General features: G+C 48.4%; 1 protein-coding gene and 1 long non-coding RNA gene across 3 annotated transcripts in view; one reads left to right on the top strand and one right to left on the bottom strand.

The window, feature by feature from the left end:
• LOC132689222 (uncharacterized) overlaps positions 1 to 27,822 on the bottom strand; it is a 117,889-nt gene that overhangs the window by 19,340 nt on the left and 70,727 nt on the right. The window contains exon 6 of the long non-coding RNA XR_009614916.3: positions 4,327 to 4,551. This is a non-coding gene — a long non-coding RNA (uncharacterized LOC132689222). The remainder of the gene's footprint in view (positions 1 to 4,326; positions 4,552 to 27,822) is intronic.
• Positions 24 to 27,010, top strand: SCNN1G (sodium channel epithelial 1 subunit gamma). Of its 2 annotated transcripts, XM_060648773.3 has the most exons (13): positions 26 to 454; positions 4,226 to 4,572; positions 6,331 to 6,640; positions 8,110 to 8,300; positions 9,278 to 9,381; positions 11,889 to 12,052; positions 20,066 to 20,164; positions 22,033 to 22,150; positions 22,906 to 22,984; positions 23,067 to 23,124; positions 23,316 to 23,377; positions 25,135 to 25,210; positions 25,508 to 27,010. In XM_060648773.3, exons 2-13 carry the CDS (start codon positions 4,256 to 4,258, stop codon positions 25,868 to 25,870), a joined length of 1,941 nt encoding a protein of 646 aa, XP_060504756.1. In that variant the 5' UTR covers positions 26 to 454; positions 4,226 to 4,255; the 3' UTR covers positions 25,871 to 27,010. The 2 variants fall into 2 exon arrangements, with proteins under 2 accessions (XP_060504757.1, XP_060504756.1); XM_060648774.3 differs by lacking the exon at positions 20,066 to 20,164 and having other exon boundaries at positions 24 to 454.

Raw genomic sequence — 27,822 nt, 5'->3', positions numbered from 1 at the left:
GCAGGGGCGAAAGGGCGCCCAACTGGACCAGAGTGGAAGGTGTCGGGCAGTAACAAGGCGGCAGGAGGCGCTGTGAGGTGCTGTGAGGTGCTGGTAGAAGGTGCCGCACAGATCCAGGGGGAATGCAGGGTGCTGGTTGGCCTCCGGGAGGCGGCGGGCACTGTACCTCGCCACCGCAAGGCACCGTGCAGGACGCACCTGGGCGCAGAGCTGCCTCAGGGTGACAGGGGGCGCTGCGGCGTCATGACCGGCACATCCTGGGCCACCTGGGGAATACACCTGGGCAGGTGGGGGCGGCCCCGAGGGGGCGGGGTTCCAGGGGCGGGGCCCAGGTCTGGCGCACTAGAGCCGGAGGCCGCGGCAGCGGCGGGATGCTCGCGCTGTTACCGGCAGCACAACAGAGCGCGCACGGATCGCGCACACCCGAGCCCCAGACTCTTCGGAACCGAGAGAGGTGAGCCGAGCCGGGTCGGGTCGCACTAGCTTGGGGGTTTCAGGCACCGGAGCGGCCGCGGGGCCCGATGGCTTCTCGGACACCGTCCGCGCGGTCGGTGGCGGAGCTGGCTGGCATCAGCCCGGGGCTGCCTCCCGGTGGCTGGGATGCTGGGACACCTTCTCAGGCCAATCCGGGTCCAGCCAGCTCTCTGGCGTCTGCCCACGCCGTCGCCCGGGACGCAGAGCTGGGGTGACAGGCGTTTCTGGGCTATTCAGGGTCCGGGGCTCTGGGGGTCCCGGGCCGCGCCTCGCCTTGTCTCTCCGCCCAGCACCTGTTCAGGCCTTGGCGAGACTTGACCGCGATCGTTCCTTTTGCTCTCTGGAATGTTTTCTCTGGGGTGACCGTGGTTGCAGAAAGAAGCAAACACTTGAATCGGGTTGGTTGGATTCTCTCCGGCGGCGTCAGCAGACGTGACTTCTGCCACAGCACAGCGTGCGGTCGCTCTGTGCGGGGTGGGCAGGGGCTGCAGAGACGCCAGGGGGGAGCTCGAGTCCCACTCCCAGAGCCTGAGGCGTGGGGTCCCTTCCTGGGGTATGGGAGATAGGCAAGCTCCGGGGTGGTGGGGCGCAGTAGAGAATCATGAGCGGCCCTGGAATTTGAAAAACTCCTTTGAATTCTTGCCATCTGGGTGGCCTTGGGCAAGTTACCTAATCACTCTGCACCTCAGTTTCCCCCTCTGTGAAATGGGGACGGTACTAATACCTCATCTAATTATAGGGAGCATTAAATAAGGTAATATGTAAAAAGAGCTGAGTAGGATGGCAGGGAGTCCTAAGGGATCAATAAATGATAGCTGCGATTATTGCTGTTGCTGCTGTCGTTGTCATTATTATTACTGTTGGGGAGCAGCACAGCTAGTAGTTAAAGGCATGGACTCCTGAGTTCAAATCCCAGCTTGGCCACTTTGTCGTGTGACCTTGGACAAACTACTTAACCTCTTGGTGTCTCCATTTCATTTGCATAATGGGGGGAAATGAAGGTGCCTACCTCAGAAGCTTGTTGTGGAAATGAAATGAGTGAATACCTGTAAAGTACTTCAAAGAGTGAGTGCTCCGTGTCAGCCATTGATTCTTCCACAAAGGCATAGCGTTTGATCAACCTGCCGGACCTTGCTCTGCTCTGAAGTTGTAACACTGTTTCAGTGCACATTTATCTGTTTCGTGTTGAGCAGATGGGTTCCCTTCTCTCACCTGTGGTTTCACTGACATTGGGGGCTGATCCATTGGAGTCAAGGTCAGTCCTGGAGAAGAAGCTGGTGGGGCAGAGGGACCCCAGGGGTTGTCTTCAGCAAGAACAAGGAGAATTAGAGATAGGAGTATCCAGCATCTGTGATTCTGAACATTCGCAGAGGAGAAAACCTTCCCTGCGTGGCCATTTTGTTTGACAGGAAATTGAACCTGGATCCAGATTTTTAAAACAAACTCTTGCTAAGTTTTTTGCTTTTGAATGTGTGAGAGAGGAGTTGAGGATGGGAAACGCTTTAAATGACAAAACAAAATAAATTACATTCCTCTTGCTAAGAGACCAACAGCATAATTTTGAGGGTTGAGAAGGTTTTCTCCATCCCAGTAAGGTCATATGTGTCTGTGGCGGGGTGGGGGTTGGAGGGAGGTGCCTGCCTCTGCACATCTCACTTGCCCCCCCCCCCCAGCCCTCTTATTTTCTTTACATCATAAACCTGTAACCCACGAGCATCATAAACTTGAAAGCCTCCCAGCTTTGCCCCAGCTTCCAATTTTGGACAATATCCCATGGGGTCAGGGTGGACAAAAAGTAACTCCTGAAGTGCAGAATCCTGCCTGAAGAACTCGATGGGACAAACTAAAGCCCAGACACAGGCCCTCTGGGGGCATGGGGACCACCTTGCATATCCTACTCCATATTAAGGTATTCCCTACTCTGCCTCTGTCACCAACGGCAGGTGTAGAAGGCATAGAGTTTCCTGGGGTGTGTAGGTGGCTCAGTCGGTTAGAAGTCCAACTCTTGATTTCATCTCAGGTCATGTTCACGGTTTGTGGGATTGAGCCCTGAGTCGGGCTCTGTGCTGACTGCGCAGCCCAGCCTGCTTGTGATTCTCCCTCTCTCTGTCTTGTGCTTTCTCTCACACTCTGTCTCTCTGTCTCTCAAAATAAGTAAATAAACTTTAAAAAAAAAAAAAAGAGGGACGAATTTCCATATACCTTCCCTCCCCCTTTACCAATGCTCACAACTGTTAGGAGGTGGTGACACTGACTATCTAGAGTTTGGAAATTAAACAGCACAGGATCCCGGGGCACCTGGGTGGCTCAGTCGGCTAAACATTTGACTTCAGATCAAGTCAAGATCTTGTGGTTTGTTAGTTCAAGCCCCGCGGCTGGCTCGGTGCGGACAGTTCAGAGCCTGGAGCCTGCTTCGGATTCTGTGTCTCCCTCTCTCTGCCCCTCCCCCACTTATTCTCTCTCTCTCTCTCTCTCAAAAATAAATAAACATTAAAAAATAAAAATAAATAAATAGCACAGGATCCCTTCTCTTTCCTTCTTCTCTGGGGAGGAGACAGTACCCAGCACAATACCAGGCCCCTCAAAAGCCTATACCATGGTGGTGAAGGCTGCAAGGTTCTAATCCAGTCCTTCCACTGAGTAGCTGTGTGGTCTTGCACAAATGACCCCACCTGTCTGGGCTCATTCTCCTCCTCTATAACATGAAGGTAACAGTAGTGGTTGTTGAAACACAAAATGAAATCTATGTGGATTATATGTATATAGAGAGACTTTATATATTTATGAGACTGATGAAACTTTATATAACCATGAGGTGTTATGTATATAATGTATAGAATACACAGTACACATATATTAGTTCATTTCTAAAAAGAATGTTATTCCATGTTGTGAAGTTTCTGTAAGTGAAATGCATCATGTACACTGATGAATGTGATAGTTTGTTTTCCAACACTTTCCCCCAAACAAAGCTGTTATCTCGTCACAGTGTATTCCCCCAATTAGTGATACTTTAGAATCAAGGAAATAGGGCATTGTACCTGGCAAATATTAAGTGGCCAATAGTTGTGGGCTATTGTTTCTAAGGTTCTCTAGAAACACCAAATGCTTGACTGTAAAGAGAAGAAGTTAAACAGAAACGAAACAGAAACCCCACTTGCAGGGAAAGCGGAGGGGAAAAGCCTGGAAAACACGGCTAGGAGTGGACCGAACAGGATCCAAGTTGGCTGCCGAGAAATTCTCTTGACAGATTGCATCTGTCAGAAAATGCTGGTGGGGTGCTTGCTCAGTGCCAGATACTGAGCTAGGCACCAGGGGTAGGTGAGATAGGAATGCTGCCCTCCAGGGGGCCAGGTGGGAGGAAGCGATAAGGTGCAGGGGGCCATATTCTAGATAGGGCAGAGCGTGATAAGAGAGGTGCAGAGGCTGAGGTGTGGAGGGCTCCTGCTCCAGGCACCCAGGGGAAAGGTCCTTCCAACCAGTAATTCATGGGTTAAACCCCACCCAGCCCCCACACGGCTGGGCCTGGGGGCTGCACAAGGAGGAAACAGCCCTGTTGCAGCTGCAGTGGCCAAAAACCCAAATATCCTGGAAAGGGGGCCGGGGTCCCAGAATGCAGGCTGTCCAGCCCACAGAGGGAAAAAGGAAGACGGCCTCTGAGGGCGTGTGGGCTGGTGTTTCCCCAGAGTCTGCCCTGTCCCTGGAGGCTAGGGAGTGTGAGGTCACCCACTTTTCTTCTCTGCCCCTCCAGCTTGCCTGGCCCTCAAGTCCCATCCTCATCATGGCTCCTGGAGAGAAGATCAAAGCCAAAATCAAGAAGAATCTGCCTGTGACGGGGCCCCAGGCGCCTACCATAAAAGAGCTGATGCGGTGGTACTGCCTCAACACCAACACCCACGGCTGCCGCCGCATCGTGGTGTCCCGCGGCCGCCTGCGGCGCCTGCTCTGGGTTCTCTTCACGCTGACGGCCGTGGCCCTTATTTTCTGGCAATGTGCCCTCCTCATCTCCTCCTTCTACACCGTCTCCGTCTCCATCAAGGTCCACTTCCAGAAGCTGGATTTTCCTGCCGTCACCATCTGCAACATCAACCCTTACAGGTAAGCGGCAGGAGCAAGGATATGGAGTGGGGGCCGGGCCCCCCTCGGAGGCCAGAGCCCCACTCAAAGATGACACGTGCCAGCCCACAGGGAGGCTTTTTAGAAATCTGAATTTGCTGCCAACATTGGTAAACTCCCTCCCCCAGGTTCTAAATCTGTCCCAAGTTGTCAATCTATCAGCTGCTTCTGAGGCTGGACTAGCTCAAGCTGTGCAGGAGTGGGAGTCTGCAAGGGTCAGTTTCACTGGGGGGTGGGGACTGGAATGTGCTAACACAGCCTCCCACCCCAGGCACGTGCGCACGCACACACGCACAGGTATGTATGTATAGACACACACAGCCTAGCTTAGCCATTTCCCCCTGAGCCCTCTAAACTCACACCCTCACTGTCCCCGAAACATGAGCTGGAGGCTGACTCAGAAGTGACACCCAAGTGACTTCCGGAAGCATCTCAGCTGCCCCAACCCTCATTTGAGTGAATCCAGCCCCACTAATTGAGATCACTGGGCTCTGGGCAGGATCAGCCATTGGTACTGCCCTATTGTCTGCCACAGGGCCTGTTCTAAATGGGTCACTGGAGCTGTGCTCAGGATTATTGAAAACTGATCTGTGAGGCAGGTCAGAATCTGGCAGAATTTGTCTGAGCAGGTGTGGGCATGGGGAGAAGGGAGGAGCAAGGGAGGAAGAGTGTCAAAGGAAACTAACTGGTCAAAATCAAAATCAGGTCTAAGCCTCATTCTCCACCTCAGAGTCTTTTTGTCCCTCCCTCCCTTTCTTCCATTTATCACTTGCACCGTAATCATTTACTCAGTGTCTACAAGTTGGCATGCACTGTACTCGAGTCTGGGGCAAAGAACTGAACAACCCAACACAGTCTCAGTCCTAGGGGAGTTGAGTTGTAGTGCAGGAGTGAAATATTAGCAAATATAATTATGCTAATAAAATTAATAGTGACTGTTTACACACACGTACGATAAACTCATTGAATCTTTCCAGTGATCTCATTTTACAGATGAGAAAACTGAGACACAAAAAGGCTAGGTGACTTACCCAAGTCCCATATCCAGAGCCAGGATGGTGAACTGGACCCCAGGTAGTTTGACTCTGGAGTTTACACACTCAATCATGATGCTGTGTCGTCTATGCAGGGAGCAAGGGGCAGAGAGAGGAGAGAGGGGAGCAGTTGGGAGGGAGGCCAGGACTACTTGGTATTATGGAGATTTGAAGATGGCGCTGTGCTTCATGCGGTCAATTCCTGTATCATTCTTGTTCCTAGGGGTTACTGAGGTGACAGTGTTACCTTTTCTGTCCCAGGACTGATTGGAGAAGAGTCAGTGTGCAGGGGCAAGTGTGCTAGGTGGAGACAGAGCCGGTCCCCTGGACCCAATTCCAGTTAGCAGTTACTGTCCTCACTGTAATTGTCCTCACCGTGGCTGGTTTATGGGAGGCACCTGACAGTCACCACTCCAGAAATGCTGGTCGGGGCAAACTTACCAACACACCCCAAGAGCAAGCAGATGGTAGTGGCATAAACGAAGCCATGAGAAGTCACACAAGGGTCACACGGGAGCCTGTCATCACTTTTCAAGCCAAGAGTCACTTTGGATGGGGCAAATCATAAAAGGCCTCCTTGGCCAAGGAAGTGGGGGAGAAGTGGGCCCAAGGCCGATACACACTGATGGGAAACATTGGGAAGAGGTACCAGCACTCTGTCAGTGGAGCTCCCCTCTCCCTGACTCCTCCTTCCCCCCCTTGGCAGGTACAGTGCAGTGCGGGACCTTCTAGCCGACTTGGAACAGGAGACTAGAACGGCCTTGAAGAACCTGTACGGCTTTCCAGAGAATAAGTCTCGAAAACGCCGAGAGGCAGAGTCTTGGACCTCGGCTTGGGAGGGCACACAGCCCAAATTCCTCAAACTGGTCCCACTGCTGGCTTTCAGTCAGGATGAGACCAGCAAGGCCAGGGACTTCCTCACAGGGCGGAAGCGGAAAGTCAGTGGGAGCATCATTCACAAGGCATCAGATGTCATGCATGTCCACGAGTCCAAGGAGGTGGTGGGATTCCAACTGGTGAGATGCATGTCCTCACAGCTGGGGGCCATGGGATGGGCTAGAGATGGTGGGTCCAGGAAGGTTTCTCCTTTGCCATCGTCCCTATGGTCCCGCTCAAAGAAATACACCCAGTTAAGGGTGAAACTTCTGCAAGCAACTAAAACTGATTCAGGTAATATTAAGCAGAAAAAAAAAAAAAAAGTCTTAGAAAGGGATCAGAAGATCATGGAGGCCTGTCAAAGGACAGAAATTAGGGAAGGTCCAGGGATCTAGGTGGCAAGAAATGGTGAAAGGTCATTTCAGGTATGGCTGCTGGATTCAATAAGCTTTCACTATTTTCAGGCTTTTTGTTAATCCATCCATAAAGACGGATTCAGATCCCATCTTGCGACTCTCTGATTGGCCAAGTTTGAGTAGGGTCACCTAACAGAGAGGGTGAGGTGTCATGATGGACAGTCTCATCAGACTGTATCCAACAAGGGGAAAGACGTTCCACAAAAGCAAAATTAGGGTACAGATACCAGAAGGAAGAAGATAGGTAATAAACAACAGAAACACCCAATGTTCCCTGCAGTACTTGCCTTTGTGAGGTGCTGTGGCCTGACTTTTCCTCTCTCCTTCTCAGTCCCATTTAAGGGGCTCTAAGGAAGCAGCCAGTCACCAAAATCGAATTCCATTAGTGTCCTGGGCAAAGGCAATCAATTACGCTACCTCGCCATGCCCCAGGCATCTCTCTAGGATGAGACCTCTCTTCTGTACCTTATACTTGGCTTGCCAGTTGTGAGACCTTGGAGCACCAGTTACAAATCCTGGATAAATGGCCCTATCCCTTAATCATCAAGACTTTTCAAAGTCTTCCTGGGTCTTTTCACGAGATACTCTCTTGGCTATCCTTGATAGCAAAATCAATCCTTCAATGCCTGTCCTTTTGAGAGAGATTCCAAACCCAGTGTGATGAGAACATCTGGAACATACTACAGTCTCCCTCTAAGGCTCTAATTATTACATACTTTAAATGCTGGTCATCCCAGCTAAGGATGGCATTTTAGTTAACATTTGGTAGGTGAAATAATGGAGATGTCATGCCTTGCCCAAGATCCCGCAGAAATATCATGTTGAAGTCTGGATGAGGATCCAGATTTCTAGAATGCTGATCCAGTAGGAAATGGCTAGAGGTGGGTAGGAAGTCAATAGCAATAATCAACCAAAGCCTGGATATCTGGAGACCCTACAGAAGCCGGTTTTTCTTCTCACCTGGTAAGCAGTCACAGGGAGCCATGACAAGTGGGATTCTGTGTCCTTCTTTCAGACCCTTCAGGTCCCTGAGGCTGATCCTCTCTCAGCCCTTGGAAGTAAGAGGAAGCCCATCCTTGCTTCAGGTGTCCCTCCTGTTCCGGTCTAGAGTCCTAGGTCCTCATCCTTAACGTCCTTCCCAAGGCCAGTGGTAGTGCCAGTGGCTTCAGCCTACTGTCTCCTCTTATTCACAGTGTTCAAATGACACGTCCAAATGTGCCGTCTACACCTTCAGCTCAGGGGTCAATGCCATCCAGGAGTGGTATAAGCTGCACTACATGAACATCATGGCACAGGTCCCTCTGGAGAAGAAAATCAACATGAGCTACTCTGCTGAGGAGCTGCTGGTTACCTGCTTCTTTGATGGCATGTCCTGCGATGCCAGGTCAGGAGAGGAGGCTGCCCTCTTAGCTCTGAGGACTGGTGGCTCTGAGCTCCGAGTCCCTTGCTTGCACCTGCAGCTCAGCTGTGGGGCTTGGGAGTGAAAGATGCTCTTCTCGCTGACCCTGCCCTTTAGAAAACAGCTTACATGGGATCTAGGCTCTGAAGTCACTGAGGAAGATAGAGATGGCATAGAGTCAAAGTCTCTTTGAACTCATTAAGTTACTCATAAAAACAGAGGGGTTGATGGTATATGTATAACCTTGCATGCTACCATCATGCACACCAACAATTGAGAACCACTGATCAAGCACAGAGGAAGAAACAAAGGAAAGAGAGGTAGGAAAGAAAAAGAAAGGTCTATGTATAGATGGGTGAGCTCTCAAACTTTTCTGCCTTTAAGATAACACTCAGATCCCTGGTGATGACTGAGCAGCGATGGGACATTCTAGAGTGTTCCTGTCTATCTGAAAGCCTTACTTCATTCTTTTTAAACACTAAGCCTTTCTATATGTTAGTAGATACATTGATCTTTATGAAACTGAGTGATTGGAATCATATCTGCCTAAGCATTAGGTTCTAAAGTCAGTGTAAGGATACACGTGATGTGGTTCCTTCTCCTGGGATCATTTCCTGGTGTTGGAATGGAAAAATGTCAAGTGTTGGCTGAGAAATTCATGAGTAGAGGAATTTGGGGCAGACATAGGGCACAACGAGAGTCACACTGGGATGGAGACAGAGCTGGGAGGATTAAGATGGGGGAACAAAGCAGAGAGTAGTCCTACATTAACGTGTGGCAGCCAGGGTGAGGGGCTTTGCTTGTGGTTTATTAGACAGAAAGTGGAGAAAGTAAGTCATGTCTATTATCTGTTGTCCACAAAAGAAAGTTGGCCCTGTAAGCCCTTCCCATCCAGCCTTTAGCTCAGATGCATGAGGGGAGCTCCCACCAAAGCTCTTTCTGACCCGTGTTCTTCCTTATAGAAACTTCACGCTTTTCCACCATCCAATGTATGGGAATTGCTACACGTTCAACAACAGAGAAAATGAGACTATCCTCAGCACCTCTATGGGGGGCAGTGAATACGGTAAGGAAATCCGCACCGACAGTGAGCATCCTGGCAGGAGGGCAGTTGGAGTGCCCGAGCCTTCCAGAAATGTGGGATCTTTCCACCTGGCCAGAAACCAGGGACATCACTTCCCCTTTGGCTGTGCTGTTTCTATCAAGCATCCATGTTGGCTCCTTCTTTTTTTGGTGTCTGTTTTCCTTTTTGATGTTTCCTCTTTACTTTTGAGAGAGCAACAGTGACGTCACTGGGGTTTCTCCTCCTGGCAAACCACTCTGGCTCAAGCCTGCAGCTAGGGAATGAGTAATGTGGGGCAGGCAGACTTCAGATGGACTTAAACCCAGATGTGCCAAACAGGAGGTCAGGGAGGCAAACATACCTTTATCTTGGTTAAGATAACACATTCTCCAGCCAAAACCCACAGCTCTGCCACTGACTGTGTGACCCTGTCCAAGTTATTGCACTTCATCTACACAGTGGAAATCATGATAATGTCTCTGCTTTGGGGTTATTGAGAGGACTTCATATATGTAAAGGGCTTAGAGTAAGTCCTGGCACATGCTGTATTAGTCTGCTCGGGCTGCTTAACAAAATATCACGGACTGAGTAGCCTAAATAACAGACGTTTATTTAGTTTCCCTTCTGGAGGCTAGGAACCCAGGGTCAAGATGCTGTGAACTTGGTTTCTGGTGGGATCTCTCTCCCTGGCTTGCAGATGGCTGCCTTCCTGCTGTGTCCTCACCTGACCTTTTCTCTGTGGCAGAGAGAGAGAAAAGGAGAGAGAGAGAGAGAGGGAGGTCTGGTATCTCCTCCTCTTGTAAGGACACCAGCCTTATGGGATTGGGGCCCTCCTTATGACCTCATTTAACCTTTATTAGCTCTCTAAAGGCCCTGTCTCCATTACTGTCACATTATGGGGTAGGATTTCAACATACGGATTAGAAGGGGAATACAATTCAGCCTTTAACACACATGAAACACCCAATAAATGCTGGTTGTGTGTTATCATTACTACTATTGGTACCATTACTACTCCCACCACCACCAATAGAACTGTTATGACCTCTGGTACTATTACCACTGCTCTTACTACAGTGACTTTTGTAGTGAAGGCAGGAAACAGATGGGCCTGGCAAAGTCCTAAGCGAACTGAACATGAGTTGATATACAAATATGCTCCCACAAGGAAAGGCAGGAGAACCCCATATGGACTCCCAGCCTTTGCTACTGTGTAGTCTGTACTCTTACCAAGTCTGCAAGAAATCATAATCCAGGGCACGTACTTCAGTGGAAAGAAGTAGTCTGGGACCTGGGAGCAAAGAGCTGCAGAGTCCAGGCTCTGCTGTGCATGTGCTGTGTGACCTTGAGCAAATCCTTGCCTGCTCTGGGCTTCCATTCCTTTATTTACAAATGGAAGAAGTCAGAATGAACTCTCCAAGTTTTCTTCCGTCAATCCATACAGGCCACGAGCTCATTTGCTCTTTCACCAAACATTTATTGAGTGCCCGCTGTATGCCACGTTCTCTTCCACGTGTCAGAGACACTAGGGTGAACAGATGCCCTCTCTGCTTCCAGGGAGCTTGAATGATAGTGGGGGGAGACAGACAATACATGAATGAACAAGCGCATGGACATTATCTGATTATAAATCCTAATGAGGACTATGAGGAAAATAAAGCAGTGAAGGGTAAGGGGGTGCTGGAGTCAGGATGGGGGTTTTATTTCAAATAAGGGGCCAGAAAGGCATCCATGGGAAGAGTTAGTTAGGGGTGAGAAGATCCTTACCATATTAAGGTCCACAGAAGAGCATTCGGGGCGCTATCAAGTACAAAAACCCTGCGAAGGAAATGAATTTGATGTGCTCTAGAAACAGAAAGAAGCTTTCTGTTTCTTACTCGGAGCTTCTTGAGAGAGCAGAGAGGGGGCTGAGGAGGGAAACACAGGCAGGGCTGCATCATCATAGACATGACAGCCACAGTCAAGTTTACAGATTTTATTCTATGGCATTTCCTGTGTATCCAGTGAGATGCCACTGAAGGGTTTCGGGCAAGGGAGTGATCGGATTTACAATTTTAAAAGATCCCTCTGGCTGCTGGGTACAGGATTGCCTGCCGGGGTAGGAGGTGAAGTATGGAGAGGAGTTAGGCCAGGGATCAGACACCATTAGTGCTTTTCTCTAAGGGCTTAAGCAGCCACAGCACTGCATGTCCATTTGGGTGCTCTGCCAAACCCCTCATCTCAAAGGACCATGTCGAGATGCATGTTTTTGGACCCAGGAGTAGTTCCTTTATTGCTCAGCAGAACTGCGGCAGTGACACTGTTTTGGGGGGACACGGCAGTGAGCAAGTCAGGCACCACCACCCCTACCTCTCTTCTCCACGAAGCTTCCAGTCTAGCCCTGTACACCTTTCACTTTGTTGGAAATACCTGCATTTTGGTTTTGAGACTCCCAAAGCAGCGGGAGAGGTAGGCTACCACCAGGTAATGTTGAACTAGCCTTTGACCACAGCAGCCTCTTCTCCTCTCAGGGCTGCAGGTGATCTTGTACATCAATGAAGAGGAGTACAATCCCTTCCTGGTGTCCTCCACTGGGGCTAAGGTGATTGTGCATCGGCAGGATGAATACCCCTTCATTGAGGACATAGGAACAGAGATCGAGACGGCAATGGCCACCTCCATAGGCATGCATCTGGTAAGAGAACATTCTGATTTCTATGGGGGAGTTGAGGAGAACAGACTTCTTTTTTTTCCCCAAAGAAAACCAATAAGGTGCGGCTTGTGGAACAGCATGTTGGTTTCAAAAGAAAGCAAAGTCTTGATTTTCTAACAGTTCCTGCAAAGATCATTCCAGTAGTTAATACTATAGGCTATCTTTGTATCTTCTTTTTTTTTTTTTAATTTTTTTTTAACGTTTATTTTTTTATGAGACAGAGAGAGACAGAGCATGAACGGGGGAGGGTCAGAGAGAGGGAGACACAGAATCTGAAACAGGCTCCAGGCTCTGAGCTGTCAGCACAGAGCCCGACACGGGGCTCAAACTCACAGACCGCGAGATCATGACCTGAGCCGAAGTCGGCTGCCCAACCGACTGAGCCACCCAGGCGCCCCTATCTTTGTATCTTCTATATTGATGAAAAAGGACACAGGATGCCATTTTCGGAAAGAGTTGAAGGAACCTTCCTTATTGCAAAAACAGACACTAGCATTTGTTTACAAGAACTGTGTTGGAAGCAAAGCATCAGACACTAACTATGTTTGTCACTAATATAAATAGAGCAGATCAACACCTTTCTTTCTGGGCCACTTAAAGGTCTATGAGGCATGTAAACCACTCCTTAAGGACTAATGGGAAGTCACTGGGCCATCAAAGCTCTATTTAGCCAATAATTAGCCATCAATTTCACTTTATTTACCAAGAACCCCCTTCTTCCTCAAGTCTTTGACACTCTCTGACCTCACTGGCTGCCAAGAACACTGATACCTGTCAACAGAAACATATCTGGGCTGCAGACTCCAATGCCCAAGTCAACCATGCCCAATGGGAGCAGAAGGGCAAGGCAAGGAGTGTGTGCCAATGCCTGCAGCCACTCCACTACTTATGCAGTTTTCTTGTTTGCAGGGCTGGGGTCTTGTTATGCCAGTAAGCTCTCCACCTTTGTCTCCATTCCTCGTAAACCTGTCCTCCAGAGCAGTGGTTTCCAAACCTGACTGATCAACAGACTCAGATCCACTGATTCAGAATCTCTGGGAGACGAGCCCAAGATCTGTGTGTTTACCAAACTCCAGTGATTATTCCAAGAGGCAGCAAACTCAGGAACCTCAGCTTTAGAAAGTTGAGTAGTTCAACATGAGAGGAGAAGTGAAGTGTGTCTTCCTAAGCGAGAGTGAAGCTAGAATGACAAAAGCTTTAGCACAGCCATAAATGATGGCTTTGTCCTGGGTTATAAAGTGACATAGTGAGCACTGGGGCTTGTATATCCATCCATTACTTGTCCATTCAGCAGGCTATTTTCTGCACGCCATTATGTGCTGGACACAGGGACCACATCAGAGTGGAAGACATGGTCGCTATCCTGTTAGAGCTTAGAGTCCAGCAGAGAGGACCAATAACAGACAAAAAATTGGAAAAGTGATTAATTGTAATCATCAGTACTAACAAGGAGAAATGCAGGATGCATGAGAACATATCAGGGAGATGGCTGACCTAAAGCTTTTTTTTAATGAGGGAAATGGGGAGTTCCAGGGGTGATTTCTTGAGAAAGCAATATTTAAGCTGAGACAGCTGAGATTATGAACTGGCATGGTGATATTCCAGATGAAATCTGTGGCTTCAGTGCCCTATCAAAGGGACAATCCTGGGGGAAAAAAAACAAAAAACAAAAAACCATCAGGATGGTTTCCTGGAACCTGAGTGCTCTCGGGAGCCATGTTTAGGGGCTTTGTTCCAATGTGAGAAGTTTGTTTCAACATGAGAAGTGTTGAGTACCAACTCAGACTGTGTGAATACTGATTGTCTCTCCCCTACCCCCCAAATAATCTTGAGCGCAATCTATGACACTGTGGCTTGAAAAGACTTTAGGGTATCCCTTAAGGGTCTGGGTCATTGATTCCTCTATTTACTGGGATTGCAAAACCCCCTAATCAGAATAGTCGACATTTTCATCTAATATTTCCCATGCTTATCTGCATCCTGAATAAGGACTTGGTATTTGCAGTACATCCTATCCATTAACACATGTTTATTAACTATCCTTTTGCCCCCTTCTTCCCTTCTGCCCCTCACAGTGTCTGCAGACTTGGAGGAGAGGATTGAGAGCTTGAAAAAGTACAAGAACTAAGGAATTCTGCCCTCTGATTTTCTTTACATATATAGTAACATATAAAAATATATATATATTCTTTTTTAAGTTTATTTATGTATTTTGAGAGAAAGAGAGCACAAGCAGGGGAGGGGTAGAGAGAGAGGGAGGGAGAGAGAATCCCAAGTGGGCTCCACACTGTCAGCGCAGAGCCTGATAAGAGGCTTGAACTCACAAACCATACAGGGCTTGAACTCATAAACCATGACCTGAGCTGAAATCAAGAGTTGGACGCTTAAGCAACTGAGCCACCAGGCACCCCTGCCCTCTGATTTTCTTCTCTGAGCTTAGAAATACCCACCACCTTGTTAAACAAATGTTTTCTTTAACAATGGTGGGTAAACAAAGACATGGGTGGGTTTTCTGCTACACCTAATTTGAGATATATAAAATCAAAGCCACAGAGCAAGGTCAGTCAGCTCTCTTGCTGATTTATGAGCATTTGGAACAACAAAAAGTGATCTTAGGGATTATTAAGAGGTCAGCAGGGGGTCACTAAGAATAAGTCCAAATAAACTAGACTTCCTTCCTTTCATATTTGTTTGTTTATTTTGTTGGATAGGCATGTTAAGCTGGTAGACTCAGTCAGTTGGTTAGGCAGTTGGTTAAAAATTTTTCCTCCATTCATTGAAGGGCTGTGTGTCCAAAGCACTGGAAATTCAGAAGTGAATACAACAGAGTATCTACCTTCAAAATATCTTACCTTTAAGACAACACAGCTCTGCAATACAGTTCCCAGCTCCGTAGGAACAGAGACATTCTCTGTCTTGTTACCAGACCCAGTTCTTAGAACATAGATACTCAGTAAATAATGTTGGGTAGAGGGGCACCTGCGTGGCTCAGGCGGTTAAGCGTCCGACTTTGGCTCAGGTCGTGATCTCACGGTTCATGGGTTCAAGCTCCACATCGGGCTCTATGTTGAGAGCTCAGAGCCTGGAGCCTGCTTCGGATTCTGTGTCTCCCTCTCTGTCTGCCCCTCCCCTGCTCACTCTCTCTCTCTCTCCCTCTCCCAAAAATAAATAAATATTTAAAAAATTAAAAAAAAATGTTGGGTGGATAGATGTATGTATGGATGGATGTACAGATGAATGGGAGCCCAGACAGCAGCTGTCAGTTAAAGCTTCCTAGCTGATGGATTCTTGAAGGACAAATGTCAGGGAAATAGTTTCTGGAAGGGCTAGCCCAAACAAAAGGCAAAGCAATTGCAAAGGGATCACAGGAAGGATTTTAAGCTGAGTAGTGAAACTTTTTGAGAAGTCTCTTTGGCTAAAGTGTAATCGAGATGAAGTAATCAAGATACCGGAAGCAGCACATTTACAATAATTCCAGAAAGAAATGATGAGGACCTTAGCTGAAGCAATGGCTGTGGGGATGAGCATAAGTGAATAGATTTGAGATACTACAGCATGGAAGCAACAGGGCTTGACAACCAAGGTCAGTGAGGAAAGGACAGGGGAAAGTTAGGTTGATATTTAGGTTTTGGCTTAGGCAGTGGGGTGGTTGGAGGTGCCAGGCTCAGAATTAGGGAATACAAGAGGGATAAGCTTATGGGGAAGATGACCACTTCGGTTTGGGATATACCCAAGTTGCTGTGCCTCTGGGAAATCAAGGTGAAAATGTCCATAGATGCTATGAGCCTGGAGCTCAGGAGAAAAACTGAGGTGAGGGGTGGGGTGGGCATCTAGCATAATTCCATCCTGGGAAATAAATGCCATCACCAAGACCTAACAAAATGTAAATGTTTAAGGGCTGAGCAGAACAAAACTGGAGAAATAGAGGCAGAGAATGAGGAACAGAAGCCAGAAAGAACTGGCGTCAGATAAATCAAAGAAGAGAGTTTCAAGGAACGTGTGAACCAAAGCACCAAATACAGTTGAGAGGTCAATCAAGATAAAGGGCAAAAGGTGCTTTCTGGGTTTGGCAACCAAGAGATCATGGGCATTCTTTGCCAGAGCAGTTTTCAGCGGAAGGAGTGGAACAGAAACCAGAGCACAATGAGCTGGATCATGAATGGGAGATGAGGAAGTGGGCAAGGGTAGACAACTCACCCGGGTGATGTGGAGCCAGGCCCTGGAGAGAGGGGAGACTTCACTGTCATTGCAAACCCTACTGTGCATTTTTATCTTAAAACACATGCACACTTCTTTTCACAAGCATATGTGTAACAGGGATTAAGTGCCAGGCTTTGCTAGGAGCCTGGGTGGCTCAGTCAGGTAAGCGTCTGACTCTTGATTTCAGCTCAGGTCATGATCTCACGGTTTGTGACTTTAAGCCCTGCGTCAGACTCTGGGCTGACATTTTGGAGGCTGTTTGGGATTCTCAATCTCTCCCTCTCTCTCTGCCCCTACCCCCACTTTGCACTTTGGTTGCATAATCTCCATGTCTCAGTTACCTCATCTGTGAAATGGGGATGATAATAATACTGTTACTTTATAGGCTGGTGAGAATTCAGCAAGTTGATTCATGTGAAACACTTGAAACAGTGCTTCATATGTAGGAAGTGCTCTAAAAATGTCAGCTATTACTGTACTTTTTTTTTTTTTTAAGAAAAGAGATATGAAGTGAAGGGAAAATAAGTTTGGAGCAAAAAGAGAAGTTAGAAAGTTTTTTCTTGTCTTTAGTGACACTTTCCTCCTTTATGAGATGTTGATCTCTTCCATCTATATAGAAAGAGTAGTAGTTATTTGCCACTTGTGTTGGAAATATCTTTCCTGGTTTGTGCTTGCCTTTTAGTTTTCTTTATCTACTGTTTCATGTGCAAACACATCAAATGTTTAGATATTCAAAATCTTTGTTTTCTTCTTTAGTCATTATGTTTATTGAGGATTTTCCCTCCCTGAGATCAAATACTGAGTTACCTTCTAGTTATTTTATTATTTCATTTGATACTTTAACCCACTAGAATGTTTTTTCTGCAGGATGTAAAGTAGAGATAGAATTCACTGCTTCCTCCAAAGAGATAACAGTAGTCCTAACTTCATATATTGAGTAATTATTTTTTCTCAATTGATTAAAAGTATAAACTTTGCCGTACACAAATAAATTTTAGAATATATTACAGTGTAAAAACAGAACAAAAGCAAAAAGAAAGTTAAACCACCCTTAATTCCATCTAGGGTATCATACTGCCACCTGGGCTATTCTGCGGCACAGTTCATACCTTTAAAGAGGTGAACTGAGGACTCCTCTGAAGATGCCCACCTCCCCCAGGCTTCTATGAAGGAAGCAGATAAGATCTGGTTTGATAAAAATGGGCCCTGTTGCCCACACATATACTCACATACACTTAATCACGCCTACATATACCCATGCATGCACGCAATATACACATCTCAACCTGTATATATGTATGTACTGACATGTGTGCCTACTCACACTTGTATACACAAAGCTTGCATTCATATACATATCTACCCATTCTCATTTTTGTGTCTCTAGAGGTTAGGGACAGATCAGTTCTGAAAAGCTGATGGTGGAGGGGAGAGAGAAAGGGAGGGAGGGAGAGGGAGGGAGAGCAAGAGAGCAAGAGAGCAAAAGAGTGAGCACTGGAGTGCTGGCCCCATCTGCCCTACCTCCCCACTCCCCCACCCCCCTGTTGCTTTAGGAAGCAATCTAAATAACCCAGGGGCTCTGAGTTCAATAAGCATCATTACAGAGTACAAGGACTCTGAGGACTCAAAAGCATGAAAATTCAAAAGATAATTTCTCTCAATCAGCTTTCTGGAAGTGACCCATGGGCTGGTCCTCAAAGTAAAAGGAGCCCCATCCACTTTTATTATTTTTTTTATTTTTTTAATGTTTATTTACTTTTGAGAGAGAGAAAGAGCATAAGTGGTGGGGGGGGGGGGGGGAGGGAGAGACAGAATCTGAAGCAGGCTCCAGTCTCCGTGCTGACCTGTCAGCACAGAGCCCGGCTCGAACTCAGGAGTGGTGAGATCATGACCTGATACCATGTCAGATGCTCAACCAACTGAGCCACCCAGGAGCCCTTTTACTTATTTTTTTTAATTTTTTTTTTAATGTGAGCCCCAGCCACTTTTGCCAGCTGCTCATAGCTTACTCAAGTAGACAGATCCTGTCACCTAGATGCCCGGGTCTTGTACTCAACCCCCCCAACTCCCCAGGCAGGTAGAGCCTATAGCTGCCACGCTGGGCTCTGTGGACAGCTCAGCATGACCCAGGGGCTTGAAGAAACATCTGCCCAGGAAGCCTGCTACTTCCAGAAGCTCAGGGGGTTGGCATGGAGTTAGGCTGCCCTCAAGGGAAGCCACTGTCAGCATCTCTGTACCCCAGGGCCCAGCCAGCCCTGGCATGTTCTAGAGGCTCTAGATCTGTTAGCCACCCAGCTATTTGGAGGAATGAAGTACGTCTGTTTATTCTGTACTGACACGGAATGAGGCCCACACTTTATCGTTAGTGAGAAGGGGAGATTGCAGGGCAAAGGGAATGTGTGAGTGCATGTCTGCCTGTCCGCCTGTCTGTATATCTGAGATTAGCTCTGCTCCTCTCCTAGGGAAGAGAGGAGACCAGCCTGTTACTTTCCCCTTTGCTTCTGTTGTTTAAATGTTTTAAAATGCGTACTGTTAATTGCCCTTGAGGTACCTGTAGCTAATTGAGGGAGAGTAATGGTCAGCAAGCAGATGGATTACAATACAAACAAAGAGATGACAGCCACTTGTGATGTCTGTGTTTTCTACCTGTGTCAAACTTCTTGATTCTTCCCTCCTCCACCCCCCCAGTTATCTTTCTGTCTGGCCACTCTTAAAAGAAAAAAGATTTCTTTTACCCTCTCACAAATCTGCCATCCATTTCCCCTTTTCTCCCACTCCCAGAAAACAAACAGACAGACAAGGAACCTGGCTATAAGCTGGTCACAATTTATATTTAATTATCATTCCCCCTTGGGAGAGACATTATCCTTTTTTTGTTTTTTAATTGGCTTGTCTGGATTGTTTATTGGCAGTGACAAATATTAAGCTGGAGCCAAACTTAGTACACCACAAGAAAACATAATTTAATAAGGTATTTGAGCTGTGAGTTACAATTCTCTTACCTCCTTGGACCATGGTATCATTCTACTCTCTTGGGCATTCCTTGGCCCTCTCTAAGAAACTCAATTTTTTAAAGTCAACTTCTGGGACCAGAAGACAAGAGGGTAGGAAATGGGTCTTTCACTGGGAGGAGAATCCCATGTAGCACACGGTCACTGCTTGTCTTTTTTTTTTTTTTTTTTTTTTTGCCCTGCTCCTCCTGCCCACTCCCTGGATTCTCCATTGACTTACTACCATTTTGAAAACCAAATCCAGATTTCCCAGCATGGCATAGGAGGCTGCCATGATTTGGCCTTGGCCTTTCTCTGGTTTCACCTTTCTTGTGCTACATTCCAGCCACCCTGGCCCTGTCCCCCCTCAGCCTTTGCTGCTTCTTCTGCTTTAACCCCGTCTCCCACTTCATAGCAAATCCAGCTCTTTCTTGCCATTCCTTGTTGAGCCAACAGGTCCCTTTCTCAAAGACATCTTCCCCAATCACTCCTGGAAACACTGTACCCTTCCTCCCCAAGCCCTCCAATCTCCCTTCCCAGTTTCACTGATCACTAGCCACAATTATCCAAAGTTATCTTATGCATTTATTCCTTTTGACCATCTATCTACCCCACTAGGAAGTAAGCTCCATAAGAGCAGGGAGTGTGTCTACTTTTATCATTGTTGAGCCCACAGTGCCTAGAAAAGCACCAGGCACCTAGTGGGTGCTTAATAAATATTTACTAAATGAATGACTACATGCACGCTCAGCCTGTCTGGGTCCTGGGGCAGGGTAGGGCTGAATGTGTGCTGTTGTGATTACAGACGGAGTCCTTCAAGCTGAGTGAACCCTACAGCCAGTGCACAGAGGACGGGAGTGACGTGCCGATCAGTAATATCTACAATGCTGCATACTCCCTCCAGGTACGGGCAGGAGAGGCCACTCAGCCCCGGGCTGTGGCCTGGACATAGGAGACAGTTATATATAACCGGGTGTGTCTTAGACCAGGAACTGTAGTGATAATTCCTGGGGTTCATCCAAAGATCTCAAGAACAAACGATGCCAGCTGGTTCTAGTCCTCTTCAATCCATCTGTAACCAGAGCTGAATTGATTGCTTGAGGTTTGCCTGGAACACAATGTACAGATGAGACAGGCCTGCTTCCTAAATAGGTCTTGGCAAGTGAGGGGCAGGAGTAAAACAGCCTGGGAGAGGCACTGGCTGAGGGGTCAGGAGCCTAGCCTATGGGCCCACTCATGCCCTTCACTCGCTGATGCCCTTGGACAAGTGATGCCATCCTCAGCAATCACAAGGGGAGGTTGGATTGGATCAGGGGCTCCTAAATGGCAGCCCCCAGGCCCCTTCCAGGCTGCACACCTAATTTTTCCAGCCTGGATGGTGTTTAGAAGCCAGGGAATTTCATAAGAAAACCCAGATTTCCAGCTTCTCTTGAAAAACAAGATCTGGCCACTTTGGGCCATATTCCCGAAATGTAAACAGTGGGTGAAGTGGCCCCGTTAAAGAAGGCATGTGTTTTCATTCCCCATAGTCCCCACCAGCCTCTAGTGTATTACTCGTATCAGCAGCTCCCATGAGCATTTGAGTTTTCAACCCTCTAGTACGATCATCTGTTCTGCCTTCTTACATTCTGGAAGTCTGTAGTTTCTCTCCTACTGGGATGCTCAGAGTTCATGAAAATCAATCCAGTAGAATAAAAAGGCCAGGTGCTCCTGAGCACCGGGTCCTCTAGCTTACATCAGACCTGAGCTTAGAGGTGGTAAGGACGCTAAGTGGAAAGAGACTATTAGTTGGAGAATGTCTGCTTGTAGTAGAAATGCAGTCAAACTGAATGTAAGACAGGGAAAGGAAAGGAAAGGAAAGGAAAGGAAAGGAAAGGAAAGGAAAGAAATTAAAGGAAAGGAAAGGAAAGGAAAGGAAAGAAATTAAAGGAAAGGAAAGGAAAGGACAGGAAAGGAAAGGAAAGGAAAGGAAAGGAAAGAAAGGAAAGGAAAGGAAAGGAAAGAAATTAAAGGAAAGGAAAGGAAAGAAATTAAAGGAAAGGAAAGGAAAGGAAAGGAAAGGAAAGGAAAGGAAAGTTAAGTTCAGCTCAGCTCATTGGAAAGACGCTCCTGGATAATATTTAGTGAGAGGCTACCATGTGCAAACACTTTACATATATCCATCCATTCATTTCCTGCTCACAACAACCTCGTGAAGTAGGTATTGTTTTACTTATCTCAACAGTGAGGAAACCAGAACATCAGAGAAGTTAAGGAACTTCCCTTACACAAGCAAGCATGCCTTATACACACAGCTGGGATGTGGCAAATGTGGGATTTGAGCTGGAGTAGCCTGCCTTCGGAGCCTTTGCCATGAGCTTTTATGCTATAAACTTTATGGATATTGTGGTAGCTTCCGATCCCCAAAGACCCTCAAACATGGAAGGACGGGACCCGAAAACAGAAAAGTTGGGGACTGTGTTTCTCTGTTTCTCGGCATCCATTTCAATGTCCCCCACTCATGCGATTGGAAAGGGTCCATCCCCAGCCGCAGCCCCAGCTCACCCCGTTCACCCCATCTCAGTTCACCTGAATTCTCAATAACTGCTCTACCCTGGTCCCTTTGGAGTCAGGCCAGCCCTGGCCCAGTCTGCTGTGCCATGAGGGGCACATTAATGCCGTCTGCCAAGGCTGTGGGAAGCTGACCCTCTGGATGAGGGATGCCTAGGGAGGGAGCTCTCTGGCATCCATGTGCAAGGAGATTAAAGAGAATCCCTGGGTTTCATTTTTCAGATCTGCCTTCACTCATGCTTCCAGACAAAGATGGTGGAGAAATGTGGGTGCGCCCAGTATAGCCAGCCGCTACCTCCAGCAGCCAACTACTGCAACTACCAGCAGCACCCCAACTGGAGTAAGTGAGACCCGCCCCTGGGGGGTGGAGTCAGCCCAGCCCCACCACCAGCCTGTGCTTTGGCCTTTTGCGGGAAGGAGCCATCGGCAGAGAGATGTTAGGCAAAAGTTTTACTCCTGTCCCCAAGCCTGGCTTGAATTCGACTTTCCAGTTAGGACCAAATGCTGCACCCCAACCTGTGCTAAGATGTTGGCCACCTCTACCAACTCCAGGAGACGGGAACTATTGGTGGTACCTTTTCACAGAACAGATAACTGAGGCTCGGTATGGTTAAGCAACTTCTCCAAGGTCACACAGCCAGGGGGTAATGGAGCTAGACTCAAAGCAAGGGCTGCTGACCCCCCAACATATGCCCTTAACCTCCACAGTATTCTGTCTCTCAATATGACAAAGCAGCATTTGTTTCTAGAAAACCAGTGTTTGTAGAAAATGGGAGCAGAGGGGCACCTGGGTGGCTCTGTCGGTTAAGCGTCCGACTTCGGCTTAGGTTCATGGGTTCGAGACTCAAGTCAGGGTCTGTGCTGACAGCTCAGAGCCTGGAGCCTGCTTCGGATTCTATGTCTCTCTCTCTCTCTGCCCCTCCCCTGCTCACATTCTATCTCTCTTTCTCTCTCAAAAATAAATAAACATTAAAAGAAATTTTAGAAAATGGGAGCAGAGATCATGAAAAGGGGTCTCAGGGAGGCACCACTGGTGACTCCCAGGAAGGGCGCTATGGCCCCACAGCTCACACTGCCCTCTGCCCTGTCCCCCAGTGTATTGCTACTACCAGTTGCACCAGGCCTTTGTCCGGGAAGAGCTGGGCTGCCAGTCTGTATGCCGGGAAGCCTGCAGGTGAGTGGGCTGGAAGGATGGAGCCCACGGGGCTGGGCCAGGCCAGGCCAGCCATACTCACTCCGTACCCTTCTCCCCTTAGCTTTAAGGAGTGGACACTGACCACCAGTCTGGCACAGTGGCCATCCGAGGTTTCTGAGGTAAGTTAATCTTCTCCATCTTTCCCCTCACGTTCTCATCCTGGAGCCCAATGTCCTGCCTGTGTCCTCTGGCCTCAGGAGAGATCCACAGGGAAGGCCAGGTTGGGGGGCTGAGGCCAAGAGGGGAGGCATACGGGCTGGCCCTGGCCTCTCCAGGCCTCCCCAGGTCACTCCTTATTTCTCCATCACAGAAATGGTTGCTGCCCATTCTCACTTGGGACCAAGGCCAGCAAATAAAGAAAAAACTCAACAAGTAAGCAGACCCCACCCTGTTTCCTCTGCCTGCGCTGGCCCTGGGCCTCAGCCTCCTTACTTGCTTCCTCACTGCCAAACCCTCTCTTTTTCATTCACTCATTCCTTTATTGAACAAATATTGATCAAGCTCATGTCAGGAGCCAGATCCCACTCTAGGCCCGGGGCTCTCAAATGTTTTGGCTGTGACCCACATTATGAAAATAGTTTTCCATTGTGGCCCATTGAATAGATAAATGAGATAAAAGTCTCATGTAACAGTACTTGCTACTGGTGTACAAAGCATTCGGGCTGATTTGCAGACTGTGCAAACTGGTATAGCCAAACCAACTGTTTACATCCATTTACATCCATTTCAACAATCATGACGCCATTCTCAGTGATTAGTGCCCATATTAGTTGACAAAGACTTTGAATATCTCTGGGGCTGCAATCTGATATTTCCTATTCTGTTTCCCTTTGTCAAAGGGTTTTGGTCATGGCCTAGGAAATTTATTTCATGGCTTCCTGATGTATCTTGACCTGCTTGGAAAAATACTCCTCTGAAAATACTCCATGCAGCTTCTAAATCCTGCTTAAATTTTCCACATCAACATTCACTTCCAAGAGAGCTTTAGCAAAAATCAGCTGGGCCAGAGTTCAGGGACCTCAGGGGATGGAGATGAAGGTGGGAGAGGATGGGGGAATTACCATGTGACCTCACCTCTTTCTGGGCCCTTCCCATCTCCACAGTGGAGGTTAGTTGAGCCTCCAACATTTATTGCATATCCACTAGGTACCAGGTGCTGTATGTGGTGCTGGGGGTATCATGACGACCGAGCAGACATGATCTCCGTCCCCAAGGTGCTGACAGTCTAGTCATAAAGGTCAACTTTGACCAAGTAATTGCAAACTCTGAAAGCAAGCATTGCAAGCCAGTGACCCCTAGACCAAATATAGCCCCATGAAAGCAACCCATTACTTCCAGCTTTCCTTGAAAGATCAGAAGTCCCAGAAACAGCAAACCTCCATGCTTGTGTAGAACTAAAGAGTTGAGTCATAGCTGCCCCTTTGGAATAAGCGTGGACACACTTGCCATAGTCCCACCAGGAGGCAATTTTGTGCAGCAGCTAACAGCATGAACTTTGAAGCCAGATTTCTCTAGTTCTGAATACTGGATCTGCCCATTTGTGAGTGGTGTGGTCTTGGGCAAGTTAGTTAACCAATCCGTGTCTTAGTTTCCACATCTGTAAAATGGGGATAATTAAAACATAACGACATAGGGTTGTCGCGAGCATTCAACAAGTTAATTCATATAAGGCACTTGGAACGGTGCTTGGCAACACAGGAAGTGTCCAATAAACGCTGGCTGTTATTATGGTTGTTATCATTATTACTTTATGCCCAGCCTACCTCGCTCATTTGTATTACTTGCATGTCTCCTATACATATTTGAGATTGCAATCAAACAATCGCAATATCAGGGCTTGATGAAGAACAGGGTGCTATGGGAGTATACAGCTGGGTGGACTGACTCAGGCTGGTTGGGAAATGGTTTTTGAGTGAATGAAGGGCCTAAGCAACCAGGCCCAGGCTGGAGATGTGCTCTAGGGTGCAGAAGGAGCCCCAGGAACCAGGTTCTAAGATTCCTCTGGAGCTCAGAGCCTGGGCCATGCTGGAGTCTGGGAAGGAGGGAGACAGCTATACTGAAGGGCTGGCCATCTGGTAGATGCAAACGCACCTGACTCACCTGGGCCCTGCCTGTTGGAATTTCTCCAGGACGGACTTGGCCAAACTCTTGATATTCTACAAAGACCTGAACCAGAGATCCATCATGGAGAGCCCTGCCAACAGTGTGAGTGGCTTCTTTCTGGGACCTGCCTGGGGTCTGCAAATGTGCCCATCTGCCTTGTCTCAGGGAGCAGAGTTAGATGCTAGGGATACAGCCGGAGCTGGCAGGGTCACCACAGGCCAGCCAGGACTTGGATCAGATAAGGCAGAGGAAGAGGGGACAGGAAGCCTGCCCACTTCTTCCTCCAAATCCATTCAGGGCCAGGACTTGCCAGGGGCTCCCTTGGGAACCGGGGTCCCTGCATGAGGCCAACTTGGGTGGAGGGGCCCTCTTAATGGTGTGGCTTGACCTCCCTCGCAGATCGAGATGCTTCTGTCCAACTTCGGTGGCCAGTTGGGCCTGTGGATGAGCTGCTCCGTCGTCTGTGTCATTGAGATCATTGAGGTCTTCTTTATTGACTCTTTCTCCATCATTGCCCGCCGCCAGTGGCATAAAGCTAAGGAATGGTGGGCCCGGAGGCACGCTCCCCCTGGCCCTCAGGGCCAGGACAACCTGGGCCTCGATATAGACGATGATCTGCCCACGTTCACCTCCGCATTGCGCCTGCCTCCAGCCCCAGGCACCGAGGTGCCCGGCACACCGCCTCCCAGATACAATACACTGCGTTTGGAGAGGGCCTTCTCTGACCAGCTCACAGACACCCAGATGCCGGCGGAGTCCTGAGGCGGGGAGGGGAAGAGAGATGTAGCTAGGAGCCCAGCCACGGTCTGAGAACTCAGACCGTGTCTCCTGCACACGGAGGGGACCCTTGGCACCCCCTCTGGCTAGGCTTTTCAGAGACATTGACCAAAAATCTGCTTTGAACAACAACATGGGGCCTGGGTGTGTGCAGGAGACCCCTTGGGCCCTGCCCGGCAACCCTCAGCCATCCAGGGTGAGAAAGATCCGGCAGCCCAAACCCCTTCCACATCTGCTACGGAGAGAGATGAGGGCCAAGGAGATGGTGCCCGCCCGGACGAAAGCCAGAAGTGAAGGCTGACAGCACTTTCACCAGGTCTTGAGAGAGAAAGACTCCTCCGAAGCCCCAAGTCCAGGGTTTCACCCACTCCCCCAGCCTGGGCTGGGGCCCAAGGACGTGCCCTTAGGTATCAAGGCCAGACAACCACTGCCTAGTGCCAAAGACAGGAGGAAGCACCAGCCCTGGAGCTGGTGCTGTTTGTGAATAAACTGTTCTTAGTTGTTGACATTGGGGCAAGGTCTTCTCTGTGCCCTCAGGCAGGGGGGCTGGCCCAAGGTCCTCGGAGTGTGTAGTGGGGAGGGTGCAACAGGGGTGGGGAGGTCTGGGGATGTGACAGGAGGCAGCGGTGGGGCCATGTTCTGGGGAGCCAAGCCAGTGCCCTGGGCCCCTTACCCAAGCACAGAAATGCTCGTTCAAGGGCCTTGCTGGATGGACACCCCTGTCCAGTGGTGGCCCAAGGTATAAAGGATCATCTGGTAACTCACCTCAGCATCTCTCCCTCCCAGACAGGCCCCCCTCCCCCAAGCAAGGCCTGCTCCTCCCCAGCAAGCCAACCACAGCAGACAACCGCTCACACCTTCCAACGTGGTAATACCTAACACGGATTAAGCACACAGTAGGTATTCAATGTTAGCTCAGCAACAGTGTGCTGGGTGCTGTTCTAAGCACTTAGAGATGGGGCAACTATAACCCGCAGGCCAAATCCTGTGTGTGCTCATGACCTAGGAATGTTTTTTTTTATTTCACTTTTAAGTGGTTAAAAATATCAGAAGACTGTTTTGTGACTCATGAAAATGATAGAAGATCCCATTTTCCGTGTCCGTAAATAAAGTTTTATTGGAACACAGCCACACCCTGCATTTGCATATTGTCTGTGCCAGCCGCTAGCGGAGTTGAGTCGTTGCAATAGAGACCCTAGGTTCACAAAGTGTAAAATATTTATCCTCTGGCCCTTCACAGAGAAAAATCTGTCAATCCCTGGATTAGCAAATTAAGGAGGTCCTATTATCCCATTGTATGGATGAAGAAACTGAGGCAAAGAAAGGCTAAATTACTCATCACAGGTGACACAGCTACGAAGTTGCCAAATCGTGCCAGGGATTTGAACCTAGGCAGTATGACTCCAGAACTTGTGCACTTTATCACTCAATCATTTTGCATCCAATCAGCATCTATGCCTTTTTTTTTTTTTTAATGTTTATTTATTTTTGAGAGAGAGAGTTTGAGCAGGGGAGGGTCAGAGAGAGAGGGAGACACAGAATCCGAAGCAGGCTCCAGGCTCTGAACTGTCAGCACAGAGCCCGACACGGGGCTCAAACTCATGAACTGTGAGATCATGACCTGGGCAGAAGTCGGACATTTAACCGACTGAGCCGCCGAGGTGCTCCAGAGCCTGTGCCTTTTAAACGTGAGGCTCGTGTCAGTTCAGGTGGGAAGAGGGAAGGCTCAATATCCGGCTATAGGGCAGAAGGAGGTCCTTCATCCATGAGTGCAGAGAGGCCTGCATTTCAGGACTGTGCCCAGCACCAGGATGGTTGCTAGTGGAGGTGAGAGAGCAGGGGCTGTGGGCCCTTCCCTGGGTCCTAGGGACTCCCAGTCTAACCTGACTCCAGGTCAGTGGCTGCAACAGCCCTCTCTGCACCATTCAGTGGTTCCA

The sequence above is a fragment of the Panthera onca genome, chromosome E3, assembly GCF_046562875.1.
Source record: "Panthera onca isolate mPanOnc1 chromosome E3, mPanOnc1 haplotype 2, whole genome shotgun sequence".
NCBI lineage: Eukaryota > Metazoa > Chordata > Mammalia > Carnivora > Felidae > Panthera > Panthera onca.
This window is presented reverse-complemented; position numbering and strand designations above follow the sequence as displayed.